Source organism: Leuciscus leuciscus, assembly GCF_965113295.1.
Source record: "Leuciscus leuciscus genome assembly, chromosome: 17".
NCBI classification, from domain to species: Eukaryota; Metazoa; Chordata; class Actinopteri; order Cypriniformes; family Leuciscidae; genus Leuciscus; species Leuciscus leuciscus.
In genome coordinates, this window is record NC_138741.1 from 22,226,241 (window position 1) to 22,246,627 (window position 20,387).

Below are 20,387 nucleotides of genomic sequence, written 5' to 3' on the forward strand. Positions count from 1 at the left end.
TTTAAGAATTCCCGCACGATAAGAACATGCCCGGGAGCCAGTTAAATTGAGATTACAGTAGTCTAGTTGGCATCAGAGCAAACAGAAGCTAATGAAGCTAAGCTAGATACTGATTGTAATAGCCCCCCACCCCCACTGGTGTTATCATTTCAGTTTCATATAAAAGGTTTAATATTTTAGCTCAGTAACAAATTTAAACATTATGATGAATCGTGAAGTGTGAAATAATGAGTAAACAGCATTAAAAAATCTTGTTTTTTTTATTCAAGACCTGCATACCAAAGTTGCCTCAGTCCAAACAAGGGGCATCAGCTTCTAATGCTTTGGAAATACGGGAGAGAGAGAAAAAAGACTAAAATATACACAGAAAGGCAGCTTTCAAAAACAACTAGTATAACACAAGTGAACATAATTGTCAGTTTGAGATGAATGTACTGTATAAATAAGTGGACAAACAGTCATACAGAGCTCTCTGACCTCCACAAAGTGCCACATCTTTTTTAAGATGCAGATACCAGAGGTTAATACATTCTGGGAAAGGGTTTGAAAGAATACATGGTGGGTCAGGCTGATTGATATATGTCTGTATGAGTGTGGTCAGTTTTAGTAGCTCTTAATGACTTTAATTGTAGCCTTTGGTTGGAGGCAAAAAGCTTTGATGTGAATTGCGCACAATTGAAGAGAAGATCATATACAGCAAGGTTTGGCTTGGCTTGGCTATCCTGTTACCTACACATTTAAAAAGTCCCCTGTGTCGATTATTTTAGACATATTATGAGCGAGACTGTTTGCTGTGTGTGTGTGTGTGCAGAGAGAGAGAGAGAGAGAGAGAGAGAGAGAGAGAGAGAGAGAGAGAGAGAGAGAGAGAGAGAGAGAGAGAGAGAGAGAGAGAACGAGAAATACCTTCCAAACTTTCCAGACCTTTTTCTTTACTTCCTAATCAGAAAATGATGACACAATAATGACTTGAATAGGTAAAACATTTTGTATTTGTGCTCTATTCTTCTCATGCTAAAAGACCTGAACTTTACAGGCCCCAGAAATCAGGCATTACGCCCCCAAATCAGAGGAATGAAGGGGCTTTGTTTAAATAAAGACAGACTGCTGCCAGTGCTAGTCAGAACACACAAATTGAAAAAAAAAAAAATAATTGGGGGGAGGGAGACACAAAAGTAAAAGTTTGGGCAAGCATATAAAATTATTTACAACCAAGATAAGAGTGAACAAAACATTTACTGTTGTATATGTAGCTACAGTAAAAGGTCAGACAACCTCTTAAACTCATCTGTACATTTTTTAATTTCAATTTTCACAATTGTATCCTGCCAAATGTGTGTACATACAGTATATATATTTATATATATACACACACACGCACACACACACACACATAAACACATCATAGTGCCTACACATGTATTTCATTCCAGCCATTAAGAAAATTCATTACTGAAGAAGAAACCAGAAAGATACACATGACAGGAACCTCAGTATTTTTCCTGTGATCATCTTTCCATACGTAAAAGTTGCTGGCCCCATTGCAGTTCTCTTTTAATCAATTTAATCTTTATTTTCTTACACCCAAGGCAGAAAAGTTACTAAAACTCAAGACTTTTACAGTTACAGTGACAAAACATTTTAAAGACCCACAATTTAAATTGGACTGTAAAATGAATCTTTAAAAAAAAAAAAAAAAAATGAAAAAGACGGAAAGAAATTATAATTGGGGAAAAAATATTTTTTTCTTTTCTTTTCTTTTTTTTTTTTTTTTTTTTTTTTTGTGTAAATTGCCCAGGCATTCTCCAATATTACAAATACTGGTATACTTTTACAGTAAACAAGAGAAATGTCATATATATTTATATATATATATATTTTTATATATATATATACTTAAAATCCCATCACCAAAAACCAATATACACACGCCACTATGGCATTCAGGAAACTTTATAAGCAAACTTAAAAAAAAAATTAAAAAGATTTGTTTAAAACACACATACACAGAAATATCATTTTACCCTTGTACTTGTTTCAATACTGTAAACGTATTTTAAGACAGAGTGCACTAAACGTTTTACTTTTTTCTTTTTTCTTTTCTTTTTTAAAAAAAAGTTTCTGTAGTTCCTGATTTTTGTCCAGTCTCTTCTTTGACTATTTGTAGCAAAAGAATCATCCATTATTTTCAAGGGACGCAGTCCTGTCCTGAAGTGAAAAATTTTACATATATATTTATATATTTGCCTATTGTGTGTGTTTTTGTGCAGTTATATGTACATATACATACATATATACACACATAGACACACATTAGTATTGTGCTGGCTAATTCTCATTTTGTCCAACTTCTTTAAATGACCTACGTATCTGTTTTTATCATTATTCTTTTAGAAGCAGATTAAAACCACATGGACTTAATTTTTTCTTTCAATTCTTTGCATCACAAAAGTGTAGCATTTGTCTTATAAGACAATAAATAGGAAGATCAGTATTCAAGGCACACTCATGTCAAATTGAATGGCAGTACAAAAACTGTCCAAATAAATTAATTTCATTTTTATAGTGCCAGCATTGTGAAAGCCAAGCCTATCAACACTGGCACTTCAATCTCAGATGCTCCCTCTAGCAAGGCCTAATAAATCCGTTTTTAAACATAATTTCTTGCTCAGAAGCCGTTTTCGCCATTGTTCTCAAATATGTAAATCAAAATAATAAAGTGCGGGTCAACTGCGAAAAGCTGTGTATGTTTACTTTTCTTTCTCTCTCTCTTTCATTAGTTTGCTTTGCTCTTTTTAAACCACGATATTCCCTCGCTTCAATCGTTTGCGCTGGTTAGGGCATCTTGTCGAAAGAAGGCTGTTTAACTGCCAATAAATCAGTTGGATAGAAGAGAAAAGAAATGGGAAAATTCAGCTGTGCATTCTGTAAGCGTGTTGCTACTTCTGAGAATGCGTTCAACTACACATCACAGGAAGTCCTGAATGAGAGGAAAGAAAGAAAAAAATTGTCTTACTGTTTTAGCACACGCTCAACAGGTCATGACATACACTCTTTACTGTGCAATTGACTAATCTGCATACCTGCTGATGGCTTTGACACACGGGATATGACCACATTAACCAGATAAGTCAATATCATATACGTTTTTAACTTTAATCAGATTTACTGTGCAGTATAAATTTGTCTCTCAAAATGATTGATAAATATATATATATGTACAAAAATGCATAGGGCTGTTTCAAGTGATTTAAGAAACATTGTAATAGAATGACAACATTGTTGAACGTATAATTGAATTCATTCTAATCTAATCTGGTTAAAGTGGTGACTCCCTCTAGAACCGCAGCCCCTAATACCCAAAAATGACACAACAGAACTGAACACAAAATAACAATGTTTAGATTTAAATGTCAGTCAATGGAAACAGAACAGTGATGCTGCCTTGCTTTTGACTAATGTGCTTTTAGGTTTACTAACCCGGATTGGACTGTAAAGACCCTTCTCTCTCTCTTTCTCTTTCTGCGTGTGTGTGTGTGTGTGTGTGTGTGTGTGTGTGTGTAAGTCACCCTCCTAGTGTACAAAAACTGCTTCATCCTCTGGCCTAGATGTCTGTCCCTTTAACTTAACAACAATGTAGTATGACAAGCCACTTTTATGTGAAAGATGGAGTTGATTCATGACATTTAGGGGTGGTCGGCAGTGTAATATGAAGTGTGGAGACGAGACAAGACGAGGGTTGTGAATGAGCTGAACCAGAGGACTGGACTGCTTTATCAGAGAAGACGGCTGAGATCAGATGGCAGACTTGGCAGAAGTAGCTATGCAGCTCACCCTGAGTTGTTTTAAAGCCGTCTTCCTTCTACCACTATTGTGCTGTTCAGCAAAATCAAACGGGTTTGATTAAGTGCAGTGTCTATGGAAAGGGTGCTGGCGATTAAAATTCACTATTGAGACCTATAGCACAATCCATCCTATGACTAGCGTTGTCTGGGTCGGTACTAGGTACCGATAAGCAGCTGCCTTCGCTTTTGTCTGTTTTTATAGTCTCCTCTCCTTGATTTCGAGTAGACAGGTTTTCAGCCCCACAGTCCTCTTTAGATTTACTGTTAAAACTGATATTCAGTGCTACATTCCCAATTAGATTGACATGCTTATAATCAGTTTGTGCTACAAGGTCTAAGGATTGTTGTCCGCTCATTTAGTATGAATAATAAACAAAAAGGAAACAAAAAGAAAGACATAGCTTTCTCAATTCAGCTTTTGAAATTTGAAGATTGAATGCGGCTTCTCTTCAAGAAATTACACGTGTAGCTTAAATAATCTACATTGTAAGCAGCGGCCTATGGATTTCTCAAACGATACTCTGTTTTGCTAAAAACAAACAAACAAAAATCTCAGGATGTTGTTTGGGTTAAAAAACAACAAAATCTCAGCATTTGAAATAAATCATAAGATAATGGAATAAAAAAATTATGAACTAACAATTAACCTGCACATGCCAAAACATATTTTTTTTTAAATCCAATAAATACAGAAATTATTGCACAGTTAAAGGCTCCATTTAAAATATTGTCTAATGTATCCACTCATTAATAAGGCGGTTTATTCCGGCTCCAAATTAAATTTCCCTCTTTTTTTGCATTTTTTTTCTCTTCTTTAATGTCTTTATCATTCTCAGATGGCAGTTTCTTAGGACAAACTAACTCAAACCATTAACTTGAAAACAAACAAAAAAGCAACAAAAAAACAGACTAAAAAAAAAACAGAGTATCCAGCTACCCCTTTTATAATCAAGGAATTGTGAGGCAAAATAGGAAATCTGGCTTAGCTTCTCTCTGCTTGTTCAATTTTGACCTCATTTGTCATCAAATGTTCCCCATGCCACTTTTTCATGTGTTTCTCGAGCGTGCTGTAGACGCTGAAGGGCATTTGGCAAATGTCACAGCGGTACACTTCCTTACCGAGCTGGCCGTGTGTCTTCATGTGGCGGGTGAGCTTGCTGCTCTGGGCACAGGCGTAGTTGCAAAGCTCACACTTGTAGGGCCTCTCGCCTGTGTGGCTGCGTCTGTGCACTGTCAGATTGCTACAGTTCTTGAACACCTTCCCACAGTACTCACAGGTGTCACTCCTCCGGCTCTCTTTCGAGCTGGGCCGGCCCGGTCCCGCCCCCCCACCCAAGTGCGGGGTGCTGCCTCCGCTAGCGGTACCACTGCGGCCAGAGAGGCCCCCGTCCAGCAGGTCCCCTGGTGGCGTGGAGAATCGCAAGCTGCCGTTCTCAGAGGAGTGCTCCGAGGAGGTGGCGAATGGAGATTGTCTGGAATCGGTGAAGCCAAGAAAGGGATCTTTGATGAAGTGGCGGGATGCTGCATAGCCCACTAGCCACTGGGAGTAGACGTTTTCAGATGGGATTAGGGGGGCTGGGGGTATGTCCAAATCCTTTTCGATTTTGATCCTCTTGTTAGAGGAGTTGGAAAGGCTAGGACTGGTGATGGGAGTGGGCTTGCGGGGAAACAGGCCTGAGAAAGAGTCGCCCGAGCCACAGTTCCTTCCGTTTACAGTTGCCCGCTCCACTTGGTCCATTTCCCCCACTACTGAATCATCATCGCCCACATCCCTCTGCCCCTCTGAGACCCTTTTGGAGAACGGAAACCTTTTCCGATTGTCGACTATTAAGTTATTGTACTGCTGGATGGAGCTGAGTCCTACGTTTTCCACCATCTTCCCCAAGGAGAGGTTCTTCTCATCCGAAGGTGGCTTTGTGCCATTCTCCCTATTCCGACAGAACTCAGAGTCCATACTGAAGTTTGACTCAGGCCTGCTCTCATTTTCCAACTCCTCCTCTTCTTCCTCTTCCTCCTCCTCTTCGTTGTCAGGGCCCTCACCTCTGAAATCGCCATCCCTGTTCTTCATACCCTCCCCGGTTACGTCACTAGTGCCTGGCTCGGGAGAGCTGGTGGTGGACAGGCCATCGTCAGAGCGCCCTGTCATGGAGCCAGACTTGTGCATGTGGGTCTTCATGTGGCGTTTCAGTTTGCTAGCCTGAGAACAGGCATGGTCACACAATTGGCACTTGTAGGGTTTCTCGCCCGTGTGGCTTCGCCGATGAACAACCAGATTACTCTGAAACTTGAAGGTCTTGCCGCAGAACTCGCAGGATTTCGACTTTCCCTGTGTCTGTGGCGGAGTGGTGCTGTTAGGGGGCATGGGAGGCAGCGGAGGGGTGCTCAGAAAGGGCGACTTCGGACTCGGCTGGAAGGGGTTGGGATTAAGGAGGCGATGCATAGGGTTAGCACGGCTTGGTGACAGCGGTGGAGTGGAGTTGTTGTTTCCAGCAAGCTCTCTAAGTCGGCGGGAGAAATCCATGGACTGGGACTCCATGGCCATGGGTGTCATGCGCATCACTCTCTCAAAGGCACTGGGATGCTGGGAGATTAAACCCATTTCCTCTGCACTAAGGCGTTCCAGGCGATGGGGATCTAAATGATGGCGTGGAGGGGGGCTGACAAAGGGAGGCGTATTGGGGAGGCGGTTTTCCACAAATCCTGGTGGGGGCTCTCGGAGTAGGGGCCCAGCCATCCGTAGGAGGTGGAAGGGGTTGTTGTCCCCCAAAAAGTTGGTTAATGGGGACTGTGGTATGGATTCAGCACCAATGGGGGGAGGAATAGTGATCCGTGGGGTCAGGGAGGTATTCGAGGGGTTGGTCTCCAAGTATATGCGGATCCCATGCGTGTTCTGAGCATGCTGCAGAAGGAACCAGGCGTTGGTAAAGGGCTGTTTGCACGTCGTGCATATGTAACTCGAAGGTTCATCTCTACCTGCAACCAAACAGAAAACAACAAAGATCTTTATTTACGTCTCATTCTAAAACCTCTGCAGGTCTTTTCCACAACACTTGTGCCATAGTAGTAGAAATTTAGTCCTGCTAAATAAATAACCCCCTAAAACCAGATCTGAATTGATGGAAAATGAGACATAGGGTCAAGAATGATTACATATTGTAAAGAACAAACTTTGAGGTATCTGACACCTCTCTAAATTTGCCTTGCACTTTGTGCAATGGGCATTGTCGTGTGCCCATCATGCTGTCACATGAACAGGGCAACTCATACTTAACAGAGCTTTGACAAGTGCATTTTCATACTGCTCCACAAAGGGCTGGCGCAGTGTGAACATTACATTTCCCATTTCAGCTTGTCTTTAATCTTCGCTTTTACAAATGGCTGACTCATTTTAGAAGTATAATGCAAGGCAAGAACACTAAACTGGGAAACCCTCCAAGCACCAAGACTGTCCAAGGATGCTGGAGTAATATGCCACCAAATTGGAAAAGTACAATTTAAACTGTGATTTAGGGGACTCTCATCACTATAAAACAAATAAACTTAAGTTGTCTCCTCAAAGAAACAAAAAAAAAAAAAAAAAAATTGAGAGAGGAGGGTCTGGGTTGGGGGGGAAGGGGGAGCACACATCAAGATAAATGGTTTCAAATAAGGAGTGAAAACACTGCCTGTGATTTAAGAGGCTGTGGGGGAAAAAAGTGCACCGTTGTGAGCGTTAAAGTCTGTGGCATTTAAAACAGCTCAAGGGTATTATTTACTGTTCCATTAAGAATTTCTCAAGATTGTTTTTCTTACTTCCTCTCACGTTTTTATCTTATTCTATAGTTACACTTCCTGGAAAGCCCCCTCCCCCTTAATGACATCATAGTGAATCATTGCTGTTCTGAGAGCAAGTTTGATTACAAAAAAATGTCTCACCAGTGAATTAATTGCACAATTTCTCTGATAACAATTTTATTCTTCATTCTACAGTTTTAATCATATAATTAAATACAAGCAAGTTAATGTGTGAAGTTTGCATACACTCTGGGTTCAGGTAAAGTATGAACAGTATCAGTTCTCGGATCAGAGGATGTGTTAAAAAGTGGCTCCTGTGCTTGGTGCGGCTCTGGAGCTTTAACTATACATGACTAATTGATGCTACAACTTCACCGTTACATCGGTTCCGCCATGCAAAGGGGACTCATTACCATGGCAGCACAAACAAGCCAAGTGTACAGAGTATACAGTGAAAAAGGATGCTAAACCATCTCTGCTGTACTCCTGGGGCACAGTTGTAAAAAAAAAAAAAAAAAAAAATCTACAAAGTCCAAATGGTAATTGTGCACTAGGAAATGAGTTTCATTTATTTATTAAATGAAAGCTTGCTGTTCTGACCTAATGCAGCAATTTAGGATACGCAGGAAAACATATGCTGCTGTAATTGTTCAGGTTTTTGATTTCTGGCTGTGCTTTGTGTACCTTTATGAGTGTTTTCATGTATATGTATGTGTGCGAGAGTGAGCGACTGCTGAGAGAACAATAGGGCGGCAGTCACACACAGGGCTCGGAAAAGCTGGGACTAGGAAGCCCTCATGGGTGTCTATTTCAATCATGGCCATTGTGAAGGATCAAAAAGAGCAGAGAGAATGAATGGTTAGTATCTGTTCTAGCATTCCTTTACATGCTGCCGAAAAGCAATGCTAAACAGTGGAGTGTGTTTTCATCTGAAAGAAACAGAGACAAGGGATTATATACAGCAATAGCCTGAAGCTTCATCTTATTGGTATACTGAAATGCAACATTTCATCAAGGAATTTGAATAGTAAGCACACAAAAATGTAAATTACAAAAAATAAAAATAATGAGTAGTGCTATGCTCATTTAAAAAAATTCAAAACTGCCACATTAACATAAAATAAATGAATAAATAAAAAAAACACCTGTAAATGCTAAAATGTGACGTTTTCTTATGCAGGTACCATAGCATCCTTCTGCACTTAGAGAAATACCATCATCATTAGTTTAACCTTCATGTTCTGTTTGGGGTCTGAGACTCCAATGCCCTTTAATAATTTAAAAAACACATTTAGCATTTAAATATCATGTTGATTCTGAATGACTTTCCTAACCTAATAAAATCTCATTATAAACAAATATTTTAAACATCTTCTATGAAAAATCTGAAATTCTGTCTCTGATACCACGGGTACAAAACATGTTTAAATGAAATGTTCACATGCTAACATCAGTTTCAGATATGGACAAATACAATACACAATTATATAAAAAATAATGCAAATTATTTATATATATATTTATATTTACCTACTGGGTTTTGATTAACTCAGAGAAACATAATAATTTACAATAATAATAATTTAAAGGGGGAGGCTAAATTTCAATTGAGTTTCTTACATTAACCATTTGAGACCTCAAATATAAAGCATGAACAGTCACTCTTAACAGAACATGAGGGTTAAAACAAAAATCTTCTATTGGATGATATGCATTAGCTGATATATGACATGTCGATTTTTTTTTTTTTCAATCAATGTCCTTTATCAAAAAACTTTAAAAGATAAACATTTACAAATACTTAAATGCATTTTAAAGGTTCGCTTGGAGGGGGTGTATTATTATGTGGCTGATGTGCATTCATAAGAACATCTGTTTACCTCTACCCTTGTCCTGTAAAGCCTTTGACTTAATTACAGTGGACAGAGCATAAGCTCCTGCACAATGGCCATCTTCCCCCAGCCTCTCAAGACCTACATATATGCATACACATAAAACACACACACACACACAGACCTCCAACCTCCTCTTGTTGTTTTATGGCAGATGCATTCAAAGACTAATGCTCCATGTAAAGAAAGCCTAGAAAACAAGTAACGTCTGTGTTTACCAGGCACTGTTCTTTTCCTCCTTGTGTGTGTGTGTGAGAGACAGAGAGGAAGAGAGAGAGAGCCTTTCTCTATGCTAACAACCGGGGTGTAAAACATAGGCTACTGTACTAGCTGATCCTTTTGCAGACAAACAGAAGTCATCAGGGGGCCGAATGTTCATTTCTGCCCCACAATTAAGACGAATCAATGGTCGCTGCCTGAAATGGTATTTGTGGCCGTGCTGAAGGGACTCGGGCGTGAGTTTATTGAGAAGTGTTCAGCGCCTGCACTCCCGAGGGGATTGGAGTCCGACGCAGATGGCAAATAAAGTATGCAGCCCGAGGCGAGAGCACATTATGCTAATTCTAATGTCAGCTGTACTTTAATATACAGCTCTATTTAATCACCCTATTATTTCACATTTCCATATGAAAAAAGGAAGAGAGAGGCAGAGAGGGGGAGAGAGAGGGAGAGAAAACCTGCAGCACTTCTCCTGCTACCAACACTGAGTGTGCTCAGGTTTAGGTGGATGTATCCCCGGATTTTGTGTCGGCATGGGGCGCTGTAGCTGTTCGCTATCGGATCTTGTATCAACACACGTTTGCACACATTTATACCTAACATAAACCATAATGAATCATATACACTTAATGATCACAAAACACACATTTATACAGGTAATATTTTCCAAAATGATGATACATAAATAATAAATGTATCTAATACTAGCTAATGCAATAATTAATAGTTAAGCGTTATCTTTATACATATACATGCACATAAAAACACAATCATGAATGCATAAAATGCATGCATACATACAGAGATATGAATATATAACACATACGCATAATGTACTTGAAAATTATGTGATTTGATTGGATTCTAAGTATTTGTTATGAATTTTATCAATATTTATATTTTTTATTTATATTTTTTATAGCAGCAGAAAAATGGTCACATAAAAAAAAAAAAATAAATCTATACAAATATAAATATATTACACACACACACACATATATATATATATATATATAATATATGATGTAATATAAAACAATACTTCTGAATAGCATGCATTAATAAATCTAAATTTTTTAAAAACTTTAGTAAGTAAAAATAATAATAATAATTTGGGTGCACCAATATGTACACATTTACCTTTACAAATACAAAAAGAGCACCACAAATACACTAAACATGACCTATAATTTAGACTTCCACACAGAGACATTTACTGATGTCTTTTTTTTATTTTGCATTGTTGCAATGAATTCTGACATCTCAGATTTCTCTGATTTCAAAATGAAAGGACTGAATAGCAGCCTGCCCATTCTCCTGATAAGTTTGGAGTGATTAGTTTCTCATGCTGAGCACTGGCTGATTCTATTTTCAATTAGATATTCCCAACGAGGCCCAGCTGCCGGGCGGGAGAGGAGAACGAGGACAGTATTGTGTGAAAGTGTGTGTCATCGGCAGTATCAGTCGTGCATGCAGACCCCAATTCAATTAAAGAGAAATTATCACTAATAACAATCGTGGCTCTCCGCACACATCGACTTAAACGGCATGCAAATGCCGGGCTTTAAGACACATTAACCGAAAAATAAAAAGATGACAGTTAATAGGTTTCAGCTTTGCACTGAGAGGTACAATGAGCCACTTTAGCTTTCATCCTGAAAATGAGGGGGGGAATACAAGATGAATAAAAATTATTCAACATGCATTCTCTGCTGTTCTCACATTTTATTTTACAGTTCACAGTCAGTGTCGCAAATTTACCATGACGATTATTTTGTGGTAGTCGTTAAAATCAAGGCCAATGCATGATTGTAAATTACACCTGAAGACGTGCTCGGTGAACGGATTGTCTTTTGTTGTTCACACCATTAATGAGATTAAAAATAAACCCTGAATCATTATATCATATCATTTACAATGGATAAAGAAAAAGACACAGATAATTAAAGAAAAAAAGATATTTGCCTCATTTGCCATATATTGTCACATAGTTTATGTAATTTGCTTTGAAAGGGCAATTTTGCTATTTTGCTGTGTGTGTGTGTGTGTGTGTGTGAGCGAGACACAACCAGATTGTCTTGCAAGGACAAAGGAGCAAAAATCTCCAGGAATTTGAGATTTTTGACACAATAAAGGCGGGTTATAAATTGACAGGAAGGGGGGAGAAAAGGGATATACCATCTTTTAATGAGGTGCTCATTTGCTGACAGTGGTTTTCACTATAGGGACTTCATTTAGGCTGTCATTAAGTTATTATCTAGCGTAAAGAATTTTGCCGTCCTGTAAGTAGCGTGTTGGGTCTGGAAGCTTTTCTCTCTCTATTAGTGGAAGCGTGCCGCGCTGGCCTGGACCGCTGCCTGTGTTTTGTTTGGCTGTGGTTCACACACAGCTTTGGCAGGGGGCTTCTTGGATGGCTTACAGAGGAAAGAGGGAAAAGCGCGCGCAAGAAAGAAAGGGAGAGCGAGAAACTAGCTCACTCGTGCACGGTAGCTTTTCTGGGCCCACGAGGGAGTCCGGTGTCCCATTTTTCGGCATTTACAGTTACGCCATCCAAATTTCCAACAGAAACTACAGTCATAGTACAGTAAAGACAGATCCAGAGACAGTTACACCGCTGACCGAGACGCCTTTGAGACATAAGTGCTTCATCATGGCTGTCTGGAAACGTTTTTCAGCTTAAAACAAAAATAAAAATGAAGCTGCTGAATAGTGAAAAATTACTATAATTGTTAATAAGAACAGGTTAAGGGTACTTGTTGAAAAAGCGTAGAAAAAGCATTTAAGAGCACAGTGATGTGCTAAATTTGGCAGCTTGGAATTATGGGTAATTTTTTGTTAGAGTGTAACATTAAGACCACATCCAAGACAAAACCGAACTGTTCCTTCCTATTACATGCATTTCATAAAAAAAAAAAACTTCAGTACATCAGATGCATGTAATTCTGTGGATGCTCCAAAGCGAGACAACCTGGACTTATTACGGTTGTTTAGAGTAAGGCGCTGGGCTTATGAGGAGGCCCTGCCTCATGCGAACATCTTCTGAGACCTCTCTAATCAGCTTCACCTTCATCTCTATCCCGGCATGTTCTCCTAGAATTTTTTTTATTTTTTATATTGATTAAGTGTAGTCTGGTCCTTAATGATAATTTAGAGGGACTAAACTCCACAGGCCTCAGGATGACTATTCCGTTGAACGATTATTAGTGTGGACACCCTGCTCGAAAATTAAGTTAGATTCTCCTCGGATAGATATGCAGAGCGACGCATGTCCCATTAATTAGGACTCAAGCTGCTGTTTTGCGGAGCAGAGACGGGTCTCGTGAAACATGGCGGCAGCCTCATTCAACCGCGGCGTCTGGCTGCAAAGCACCGCGCAGCTGAGTGTAAAGAATCGCCACACGTCTCTATTCAAGCACATGAACGCATCAAACAGAGATGCAATTGTGAGGCAAAATAGTTGTTTATCTGAATCTACGGAGGGCGAGCTAGAGGGAAAAAAGAAGCAAATTAGAGTCCCTTGCGACAACAGGGAAATAATACATGGATACTTAAACGACACAGCACGTCACCTCACGCTAAACGCTATACGGTATGAAAGCAAGACTTGTGAGGTAAAACAACAAAATGAGACTGTAAACATTGGTAGAACTAAGATGATGTTATGGCTGCAGGATTTCGACACTACGGCTAGTCTCCCTTTGAGGAAGGCAGGGTGCGGGATAAGCCTGTAAATGAGGGCCGCGTGCATACAGTAATGCCAGTCTCTTGTGTGATGAATGCCATTGTACTGTAAGGAAGAGGTGGGTGGTGCAGACAGAAAGGGGGGGAGAGAGAGAGAGAGAATGAGAGAGCCGCACGGCATTGTGGGTCTCCCCTGCTGTTCCTCCCTGGAGTACTGTGATGTGTGCTCTTCAAAAGGGCTCCTGTCACTGTCACTGCTTCATTTAAAGTCAGACTCCCCTGAATTTGCATCTTGCAACGTCTTACAGGACGTGCCATATGCCGTCCAAAAAAGACAATGCTCACAAATAAATTGGCATCCCCTCCCCCATCTCTCTCCGGCTCAGAAAAACAACATCTGAGGATGTTGTTTAAAAGAAGGCACACAACAAAATCCAGCCACCGTCTGTAACAAACCAAACAACAAAACATCACCTCAGGTTCAGGGAGAAAATCATCTGGTTTAAAAAAAAAAATTATACTTTTTTTTATAATGCCAGTCTTTATATCCGTATGAGGTGTGAGCGAGAGAAGCTGGTTAACACCGTTTCGCGGTGCAGATCTGAGAAGAAATATTCAGCAGTGTTAATTTAGCTGGGTTTCCGTGTACCGGAATCCTCTCAGGAGCGTGCGCTGGCCCCGAGCGGAGACTTCATACCTCACAGCCCAGTCGGAAAGTGCAATAACGAATAAAAATGCTCATTACCGAATGATTTCAGTTTTCTCTCTGATTCAATTTGCAGTAATTACTGTGGCCTGCGCTAATAAAAACTGCTACAAAACGCGAAGGTCAACTACCAGTTAGGCGTGTTCATTTTCATCTCAATGTATTCATCCTCTGCGCCTAATGGCCCAATTTTCTCCCCTCGCTCTTCAATAAATATTGCTGGAATTACAGGTTAAATAGCTAAATTAAATCATGGCTATTATGGAAGGCTGCACCATTCGGTGAGGGAAACAGGTTTACCTCTGGATCTACAATTGCTGGGGAAGTGCCAATCAGTAGACAGTTTACGATTAATGTCAACTGTGTCAAGGCCATCAAATTACAGCGTTCATTCCCAGCTCGGCGCCCTGTGCGCTGTGAAATATGAGAAACGTATGCAAATTCCTTATTACAGCAAATTCAAAAGGTTATGTGCTGGAACAGATTAGGCTTTTAAACAAACCAGATTACAGATAACTTGGATGAAAAGGACCAAAACATCTGATCTGGTTTTTGAGGAGGAATTGTGTTAAGGTCAAGCTTTTAAATACTTCGCTCAAAGTTATTAGATTACTGGAGGAAAAAAAGACCAAGACGATGATGGTCGAGATGCGCAGTGAAAGGTTTAATTGCCAGCCACTGGGTCTTGGAGGTGTTTTTTAATTGCTTGGGATGAATTTTGTTCCATCTGATTACCCAGCATACTCTAATGACCAGGGCTACTTATGACAACTGCAAGAGGTACAGGCTGATATTGAGGCTGGGAGGTAATTTGTGTAATGACTGCAGAGACCGAGAGTGAAGAGCAACTGATTTGGTACCTTCATTCATTCCGGGCTTTCTGACTGGAGCACTAGGCAGTCTGTTTGTGAAGAGTCCCCTCATTATCCGTCCTCTCGCCCCTTAACGTTTAATTAATATCTTAACCTTTGGAGTTATTTTTGGGAGACTCTGTCTTTTCATGCTGGAGATGAGCAAAGGAAAAAGGAGAAAAAAATTGGTCACATGGGACTGCAAATCCCACTTCAAAACTGGACATCCTGTTAACCAGGACTTACTCAGATAACCTTGGAATTTCCAGAGCGTTAGAAGTCTCCCTTTCTGAGCCAGAGTCATCTCTCTTTGAACTGCCTGGAGTTTTTCACACACTGGAGTTCTTAAATTATTAAGTTCAAGATTATATTCCTTGTATTTTATGGTACCTGCAGACTAGGGGGATTGAGTTCCTGCTAACAGACTAACTCTCTTCAGTGCTTCGCTGCGTTAACGTCTTCCTGTGAGAGGACTGAAAAACAAGAAACAGAGAAGGAAAACACAAAAACAAGTACTCCGTGTTGGAGATCGATAGCTCAAAATGCCATGAAGTAGGCGGCTCAGGACGAGAGAGCCTGCCGCGTGAGCTAGAGTGGACCTGGGAGACTAAGCCAGACCTGACAGCCCGCTTCTGGGCCTGGGGTGTCGGAGCGCTCCACATTTGATAGAGTCAATGTCACGACAAACTGATTTGCATTTAGAACAAAGATGACATGAGCCCAAGGCACGGGGTGCCTCCCTCCCGTCCGCCCAGCTTGTGGAAAGTTTCCTGACATTTCTTGCATTATTAAGCCAGGGGCTTCATTACCATGTGTGTGATCTGGGAGTCTCCCAGGCCTCTAATTCCTCACCTTGAATTGCTAATGTCTTGTTTATGACTATCATGGCAAATCGGAGGCAACAATTACATGCAAATCAGTCCCAGCACATTGTGCTGCTGCGAACAAAGCTGTGGAGAGCCAGCACTGCGCCTGCCCCCGGTTTCCCCTTCGTTCGGAGGAACGCTTCACGCTTTCACACACGTGACGTACGCTTGTAGGAAAAGCTACACCTGCTCCGAAAGCCTCAGAAAGGAGAGATAATCGTGAACTAGTGCCGTAAAGAGAAGCGGCGCCCTTATCCGCAAAGTTACGCATCTCAGAGAGTGCTCAGTAGGGACAGCGCTGTCTGCCACAAAGACAGTGGGCAGATCTGAGGGGAAGAGATAGCATTCAGCAGGGGAACAGGGAATCATGGGTGATTTACTAAGTGTAAATGAGGCAAAGGAATCTAGAAGCAGCTGTTTTTTTTACAGCCTGCTTGACATACTAGTGCAGACCTGGACTGGACAGCGCACAGCCATTTCCCACAGCTAACATCTGCTTTACATTCTCTGCCTCCGATCTGCCAAATCCCCAACTGGACAGGTTGAGTTCAAGAGGATAAACACACTTCAGCAGTTTGGACAACAATACTTCACTACTTTTCGCCTACTTTTTCTCCCTATTTTTCCTTCTTTCTGTCAATTACATGTCACATCTTGTCTTTAATTTGCCATTATCACCAATTTTATTTATAAGCAGATGTGAGAGATGGGACTGGAAATGATGGGGAGAAAGGGGGTCACCCTGCAAAAATAAAGTATTTTTAATCAGTAGCCTTTGACTTGTTTTTAGATATTTTAACTGGAAAAATTCACAAATCCTTGTTAAGAATATTTTTTTTTTGCTGTGCACAAGCCGGTTTCAATCTGGCATCTGCCACATAAGCAACATGGCTAAAGTTTGTGTGCTAACCGCAATGCTACCTAAACTTTTTTTTTTCTACTTATCAGCAAAAGGAAAATCAAGTTTGAGTTAGCAACTAAGAGAGTTCTCAAACACGTTCACCACGAGTGATTAGCCATTTCGACTTGTGCTTAAGGTGGAGCGTGGAGCCCTTGCAAAATGCCAAAACCTCTACTCCCATAAACCAACACAAACGTCCATTATCCTGTCATAATTTCACGCAAAGGATGTTATTTATATTCATCTCTGACAGGAAAAGTGTGTGACCGTGAGAACTGACATTTATATGACTGTCTGTGTAAAAGCTTTTCCCCTGACTGACAAAGACGTGCTCTCCTCTCCTTCTGCTGCATGGAGCGAAATCCGGGTGCATGTGGCAGCGCCGTGGCCCATCTCCTCACGTGAGATTAGGGGAGGCAGGGATTAGGCAGGTTGGGAGGGGGTACGGAGCTGAAGGGTTACTGGCATTATTTCTTATGAATTTAAACGAATGCTGAGCAGCTTAGTAAAATCAGAATGAATTAAATTCATTAACTCACTCAGTGACAGCAAAGTGGCAAGGCGGAGAGAAGAATTAACAATTTCTCTCCAATGAGGTCATGTCATTCCAAAACAGGCCAGCGGTAGATAGGGGGGGAGCGTGTGCGAGTGTGGGTCAGAACTTTGAACATCATGTCAGGAAACCGTGGCTTGCTGGGTCACTGTCAAGCAGAGGGAGCTAGAGGAGAACAGAAGGTCTCATCTCCCTTCATCCTATCTGCGGACGGGGGAAAGGTGGATGTCAAACTGTCATTACCAGTCCACTGGATTTACTCCCTCTGGAGAACATCAGCTTTTAAATAAGGCTTTAAAATTACCATAAGTGTGCCCGCGTGGAAGTGTGGCCGTGTGTGTGCGACAGTGTGGAAAAAGGTAGATGCTTTCAGTAGTTTCTGGATGAGGAACCAGAGCTAATGCGGAAGGCCTATGTCAGCAGCTCTGTGTATGAAAGCCTGTGTCATGTTAACAAATTAAAAGGATTAGAGGTGAATGGGACAGACATGGCTTAACACCGGCATCAGGCTGGTCAGCACTGGGAAGAAGGGGGAGGTAGGAAGTGGGCAGCTTTTAGATGAGATTGGGGGAGGGGGGCAATCTAAACCCCCTAATCCTGCTACACAGGTCTTAAGTAGCACCAGCCTCACCTGCTTGTACCTGCCTTAAAATGCAAGAGAGAACTTCTCAGAATTCCAAATGTTGTGAGTTTAAAACACAAGAATAAAATCACTAGAAATAGGTTATATCTCCAAGCAAATAAATGCAAAGCAGAGGTACAAACAGGGTTATAGGTAAAATCCGAATTGAAGATCAAATTTGAATTGCACTGGCCACGCCTTACAGGAAGTTGAATTAGCTGAATGACAGGAAGAAGAATTTACTGTATTACAGTTATTTAAAAAAATCAACAATAACAACAACAACATAGCTAATTCATTGTGGGAAATAATGTGTTCTCCCACCCTGGTAAACAAATATCCGTCTGCCCATCTGTCCTTCCTGTTCTTTTCTGTTAACCAGGCTGGAAGAAAACTTTATTTATATTAGCCATATATATATATATGTGTGTGTGTGTGTGTGTGTGTGTGTGTGTGTGTGTGTGTGTGTGTGTGTGTGTGTGTGTGTGTGTGTGTGTGTGTGTGTGTGTGTATATATGAAGAGTTCAGATGCAAAAGCCTCTAAATGCCATCTGAAATTTTCTTCTAGAATGATCATTTTTATCAAGCTCGTATATTTAAATTCAATACTTTCACTTAAATGGCAATGAAGATTACCTATTAATTGTCATTTAAGTGAAATTACTGGACTTAAATACACAAGCTTGATAAAAATGATCATTCTATAAGAAAATTTCAGATGGCATTTAGAGGCTTTTGCATCTGAACTCTTCATATACACATATATACATATATCATTGAAATTCAGTAAATTATTCGCGGAATTTCTTGAAACTTCAAATAATTTTAATTGTTCTTCCTTCCATTCAATTTGCAATTCTGCTTTCCTCTATTAAATTTCAGAAAAATTAAATAACATTCTCAATTCAGTTCTGAATGCTGCACAACTCTGGACACTAAATCAAACAAAAACATCACAAGTGACTGGCAAGGTAATTATAGATAATCTCATCCATTTAGTGAGTATTAACAATTTTAATAATTGTTAAATCATGGTCTAAATGTTTAAAGCGAGGATGTTTGTTTTGTGCCACTCATGTCATGTTTTTGTCTAACCGGGCACATACCATGTTTTTTGCATCAGTGCCATGACTGGTGCTTCCACTGTGAACGCAGCATAAGCCTGATTTGCACGGGACTACAAACCAACAGATTTTTGGACAGCCTCTTCAGTCTGCCCCCATGCCAGAGTGAGAGGGTCCAAAGTGTACAGGCCCAAGAGGGAGCATCCCCACATGATATGCTTATTGGCTAAACTCTCTCTATGATGTAACAAATCTCCAGTGGTTTGGAGCCCAGGCACTGCCATTACATCTACACAGAAACCTGTAAAATGTGTGTATATATATATATATATATATATATATATCCATAAATAAATAAAAATAATAAATAAATGTATTAATTAATAAAAGTAATGAATGATTTTATCAAGTATACCCTGCAGTAAATACAAAACTACGCTCTCATTCACTAAAATAACTAAAATCAGAGAATGCAAATCTCAAATATTTCTCATCAGATTCTTCCAAGACCAAATTATCTATCCTATGCAAATCAAATCAGATGTATGGCTACTGTATACCAACAATTGTTTAATTTCTTATTCTATTTTTATTTCTCCTATAGGAATATTTTGGGAAAATTTATGAGACAAAAATTATACATTACTGCAAGAGCTATATATATATATTTTTTTTTTAACTCTGAACTATATAAAAGTTGTTTCAAAGAAGTAAAAAAGGAACTTGTGAAACTTTTGTGCTATATATAGGCAGAGATTTATAGAAAAATCCAGCTCCTGCAGCATCCAGAGTTACTTTCTGACTGGCTATTGCAATTGTCAGACTAATGTATGAGGAAGGTGACTCAAACATCTGCCTCACTGATCGGTCTGTCTAAACACTTTACACTTGGCCTCAGTAGTGGGTGTTTCCCACGGCAGAGCAAAAATTAGGTTTTGGCTTGTGGTTGGGCACCTTTATTTACCAAGCAGTTAGGTGCAGAGATGCCAGCTTGGGTGAAATTCGAGAGAAGTTTGAGAGGCATTTTGTGGCTTGGATGAGGCCAGGTGATGCTTGCATCCTAAAAAATAAGCAAGATATCATGTGAGGCATAATCAGACTCTAACAGAACCTAAATCACTTCAAAAAATAGACAGCGTGTTGGAAGCATTTGCTTTACTACTGTTAATGCACTTACTCTCTCACAAAAAAAAAAAAAAAAAAAAAAAAAAAAAGAAAACTCCATTATCTTTCAGATGAAGTGTATTAGCAAAAAAGAAAATCATGTGAGGAGGGTACTTATTAGTACAAAATACTAATACTATAATACTAATACTAATACTAATAAATTGATTAAATAATATCTAAGTTAGAAAAAAAAAGCCAAAAGTTGTAGCTTGTGTTATGGTCAGTCTGGAGTACCTAACTAAATACTTT

At 39.9% G+C, this 20,387-nt stretch overlaps 1 protein-coding gene and 1 long non-coding RNA gene across 3 annotated transcripts in view; one reads left to right on the forward strand and one right to left on the reverse strand.

Moving 5' to 3' along the window:
* Positions 1–751: 751 nt before the first annotated feature.
* On the forward strand, positions 752–1,677 carry LOC309478928. Its single transcript, XR_014199130.1, has 2 exons — positions 752–805; positions 854–1,677. It is a non-coding gene; the product is annotated as an uncharacterized lncRNA (long non-coding RNA).
* The window catches only part of bcl11ba (BCL11 transcription factor B a), a 48,880-nt gene continuing 29,768 nt past the window's right edge, over positions 1,276–20,387 (reverse strand). The window contains exons 3-4 of one of the 2 annotated variants that reach the window (XM_082142737.1): positions 4,962–6,811; positions 1,276–2,977 (exon numbers count right to left, since the gene is read on the reverse strand). In XM_082142737.1, the coding sequence (XP_081998863.1) occupies positions 2,955–2,977; positions 4,962–6,811 (1,873 nt within the window). In that variant the 3' untranslated portion in view covers positions 1,276–2,954. Of the gene's footprint in view, positions 6,812–20,387 lie in introns of both variants that reach the window. The other variant, XM_082142736.1, reaches the window with a different exon arrangement.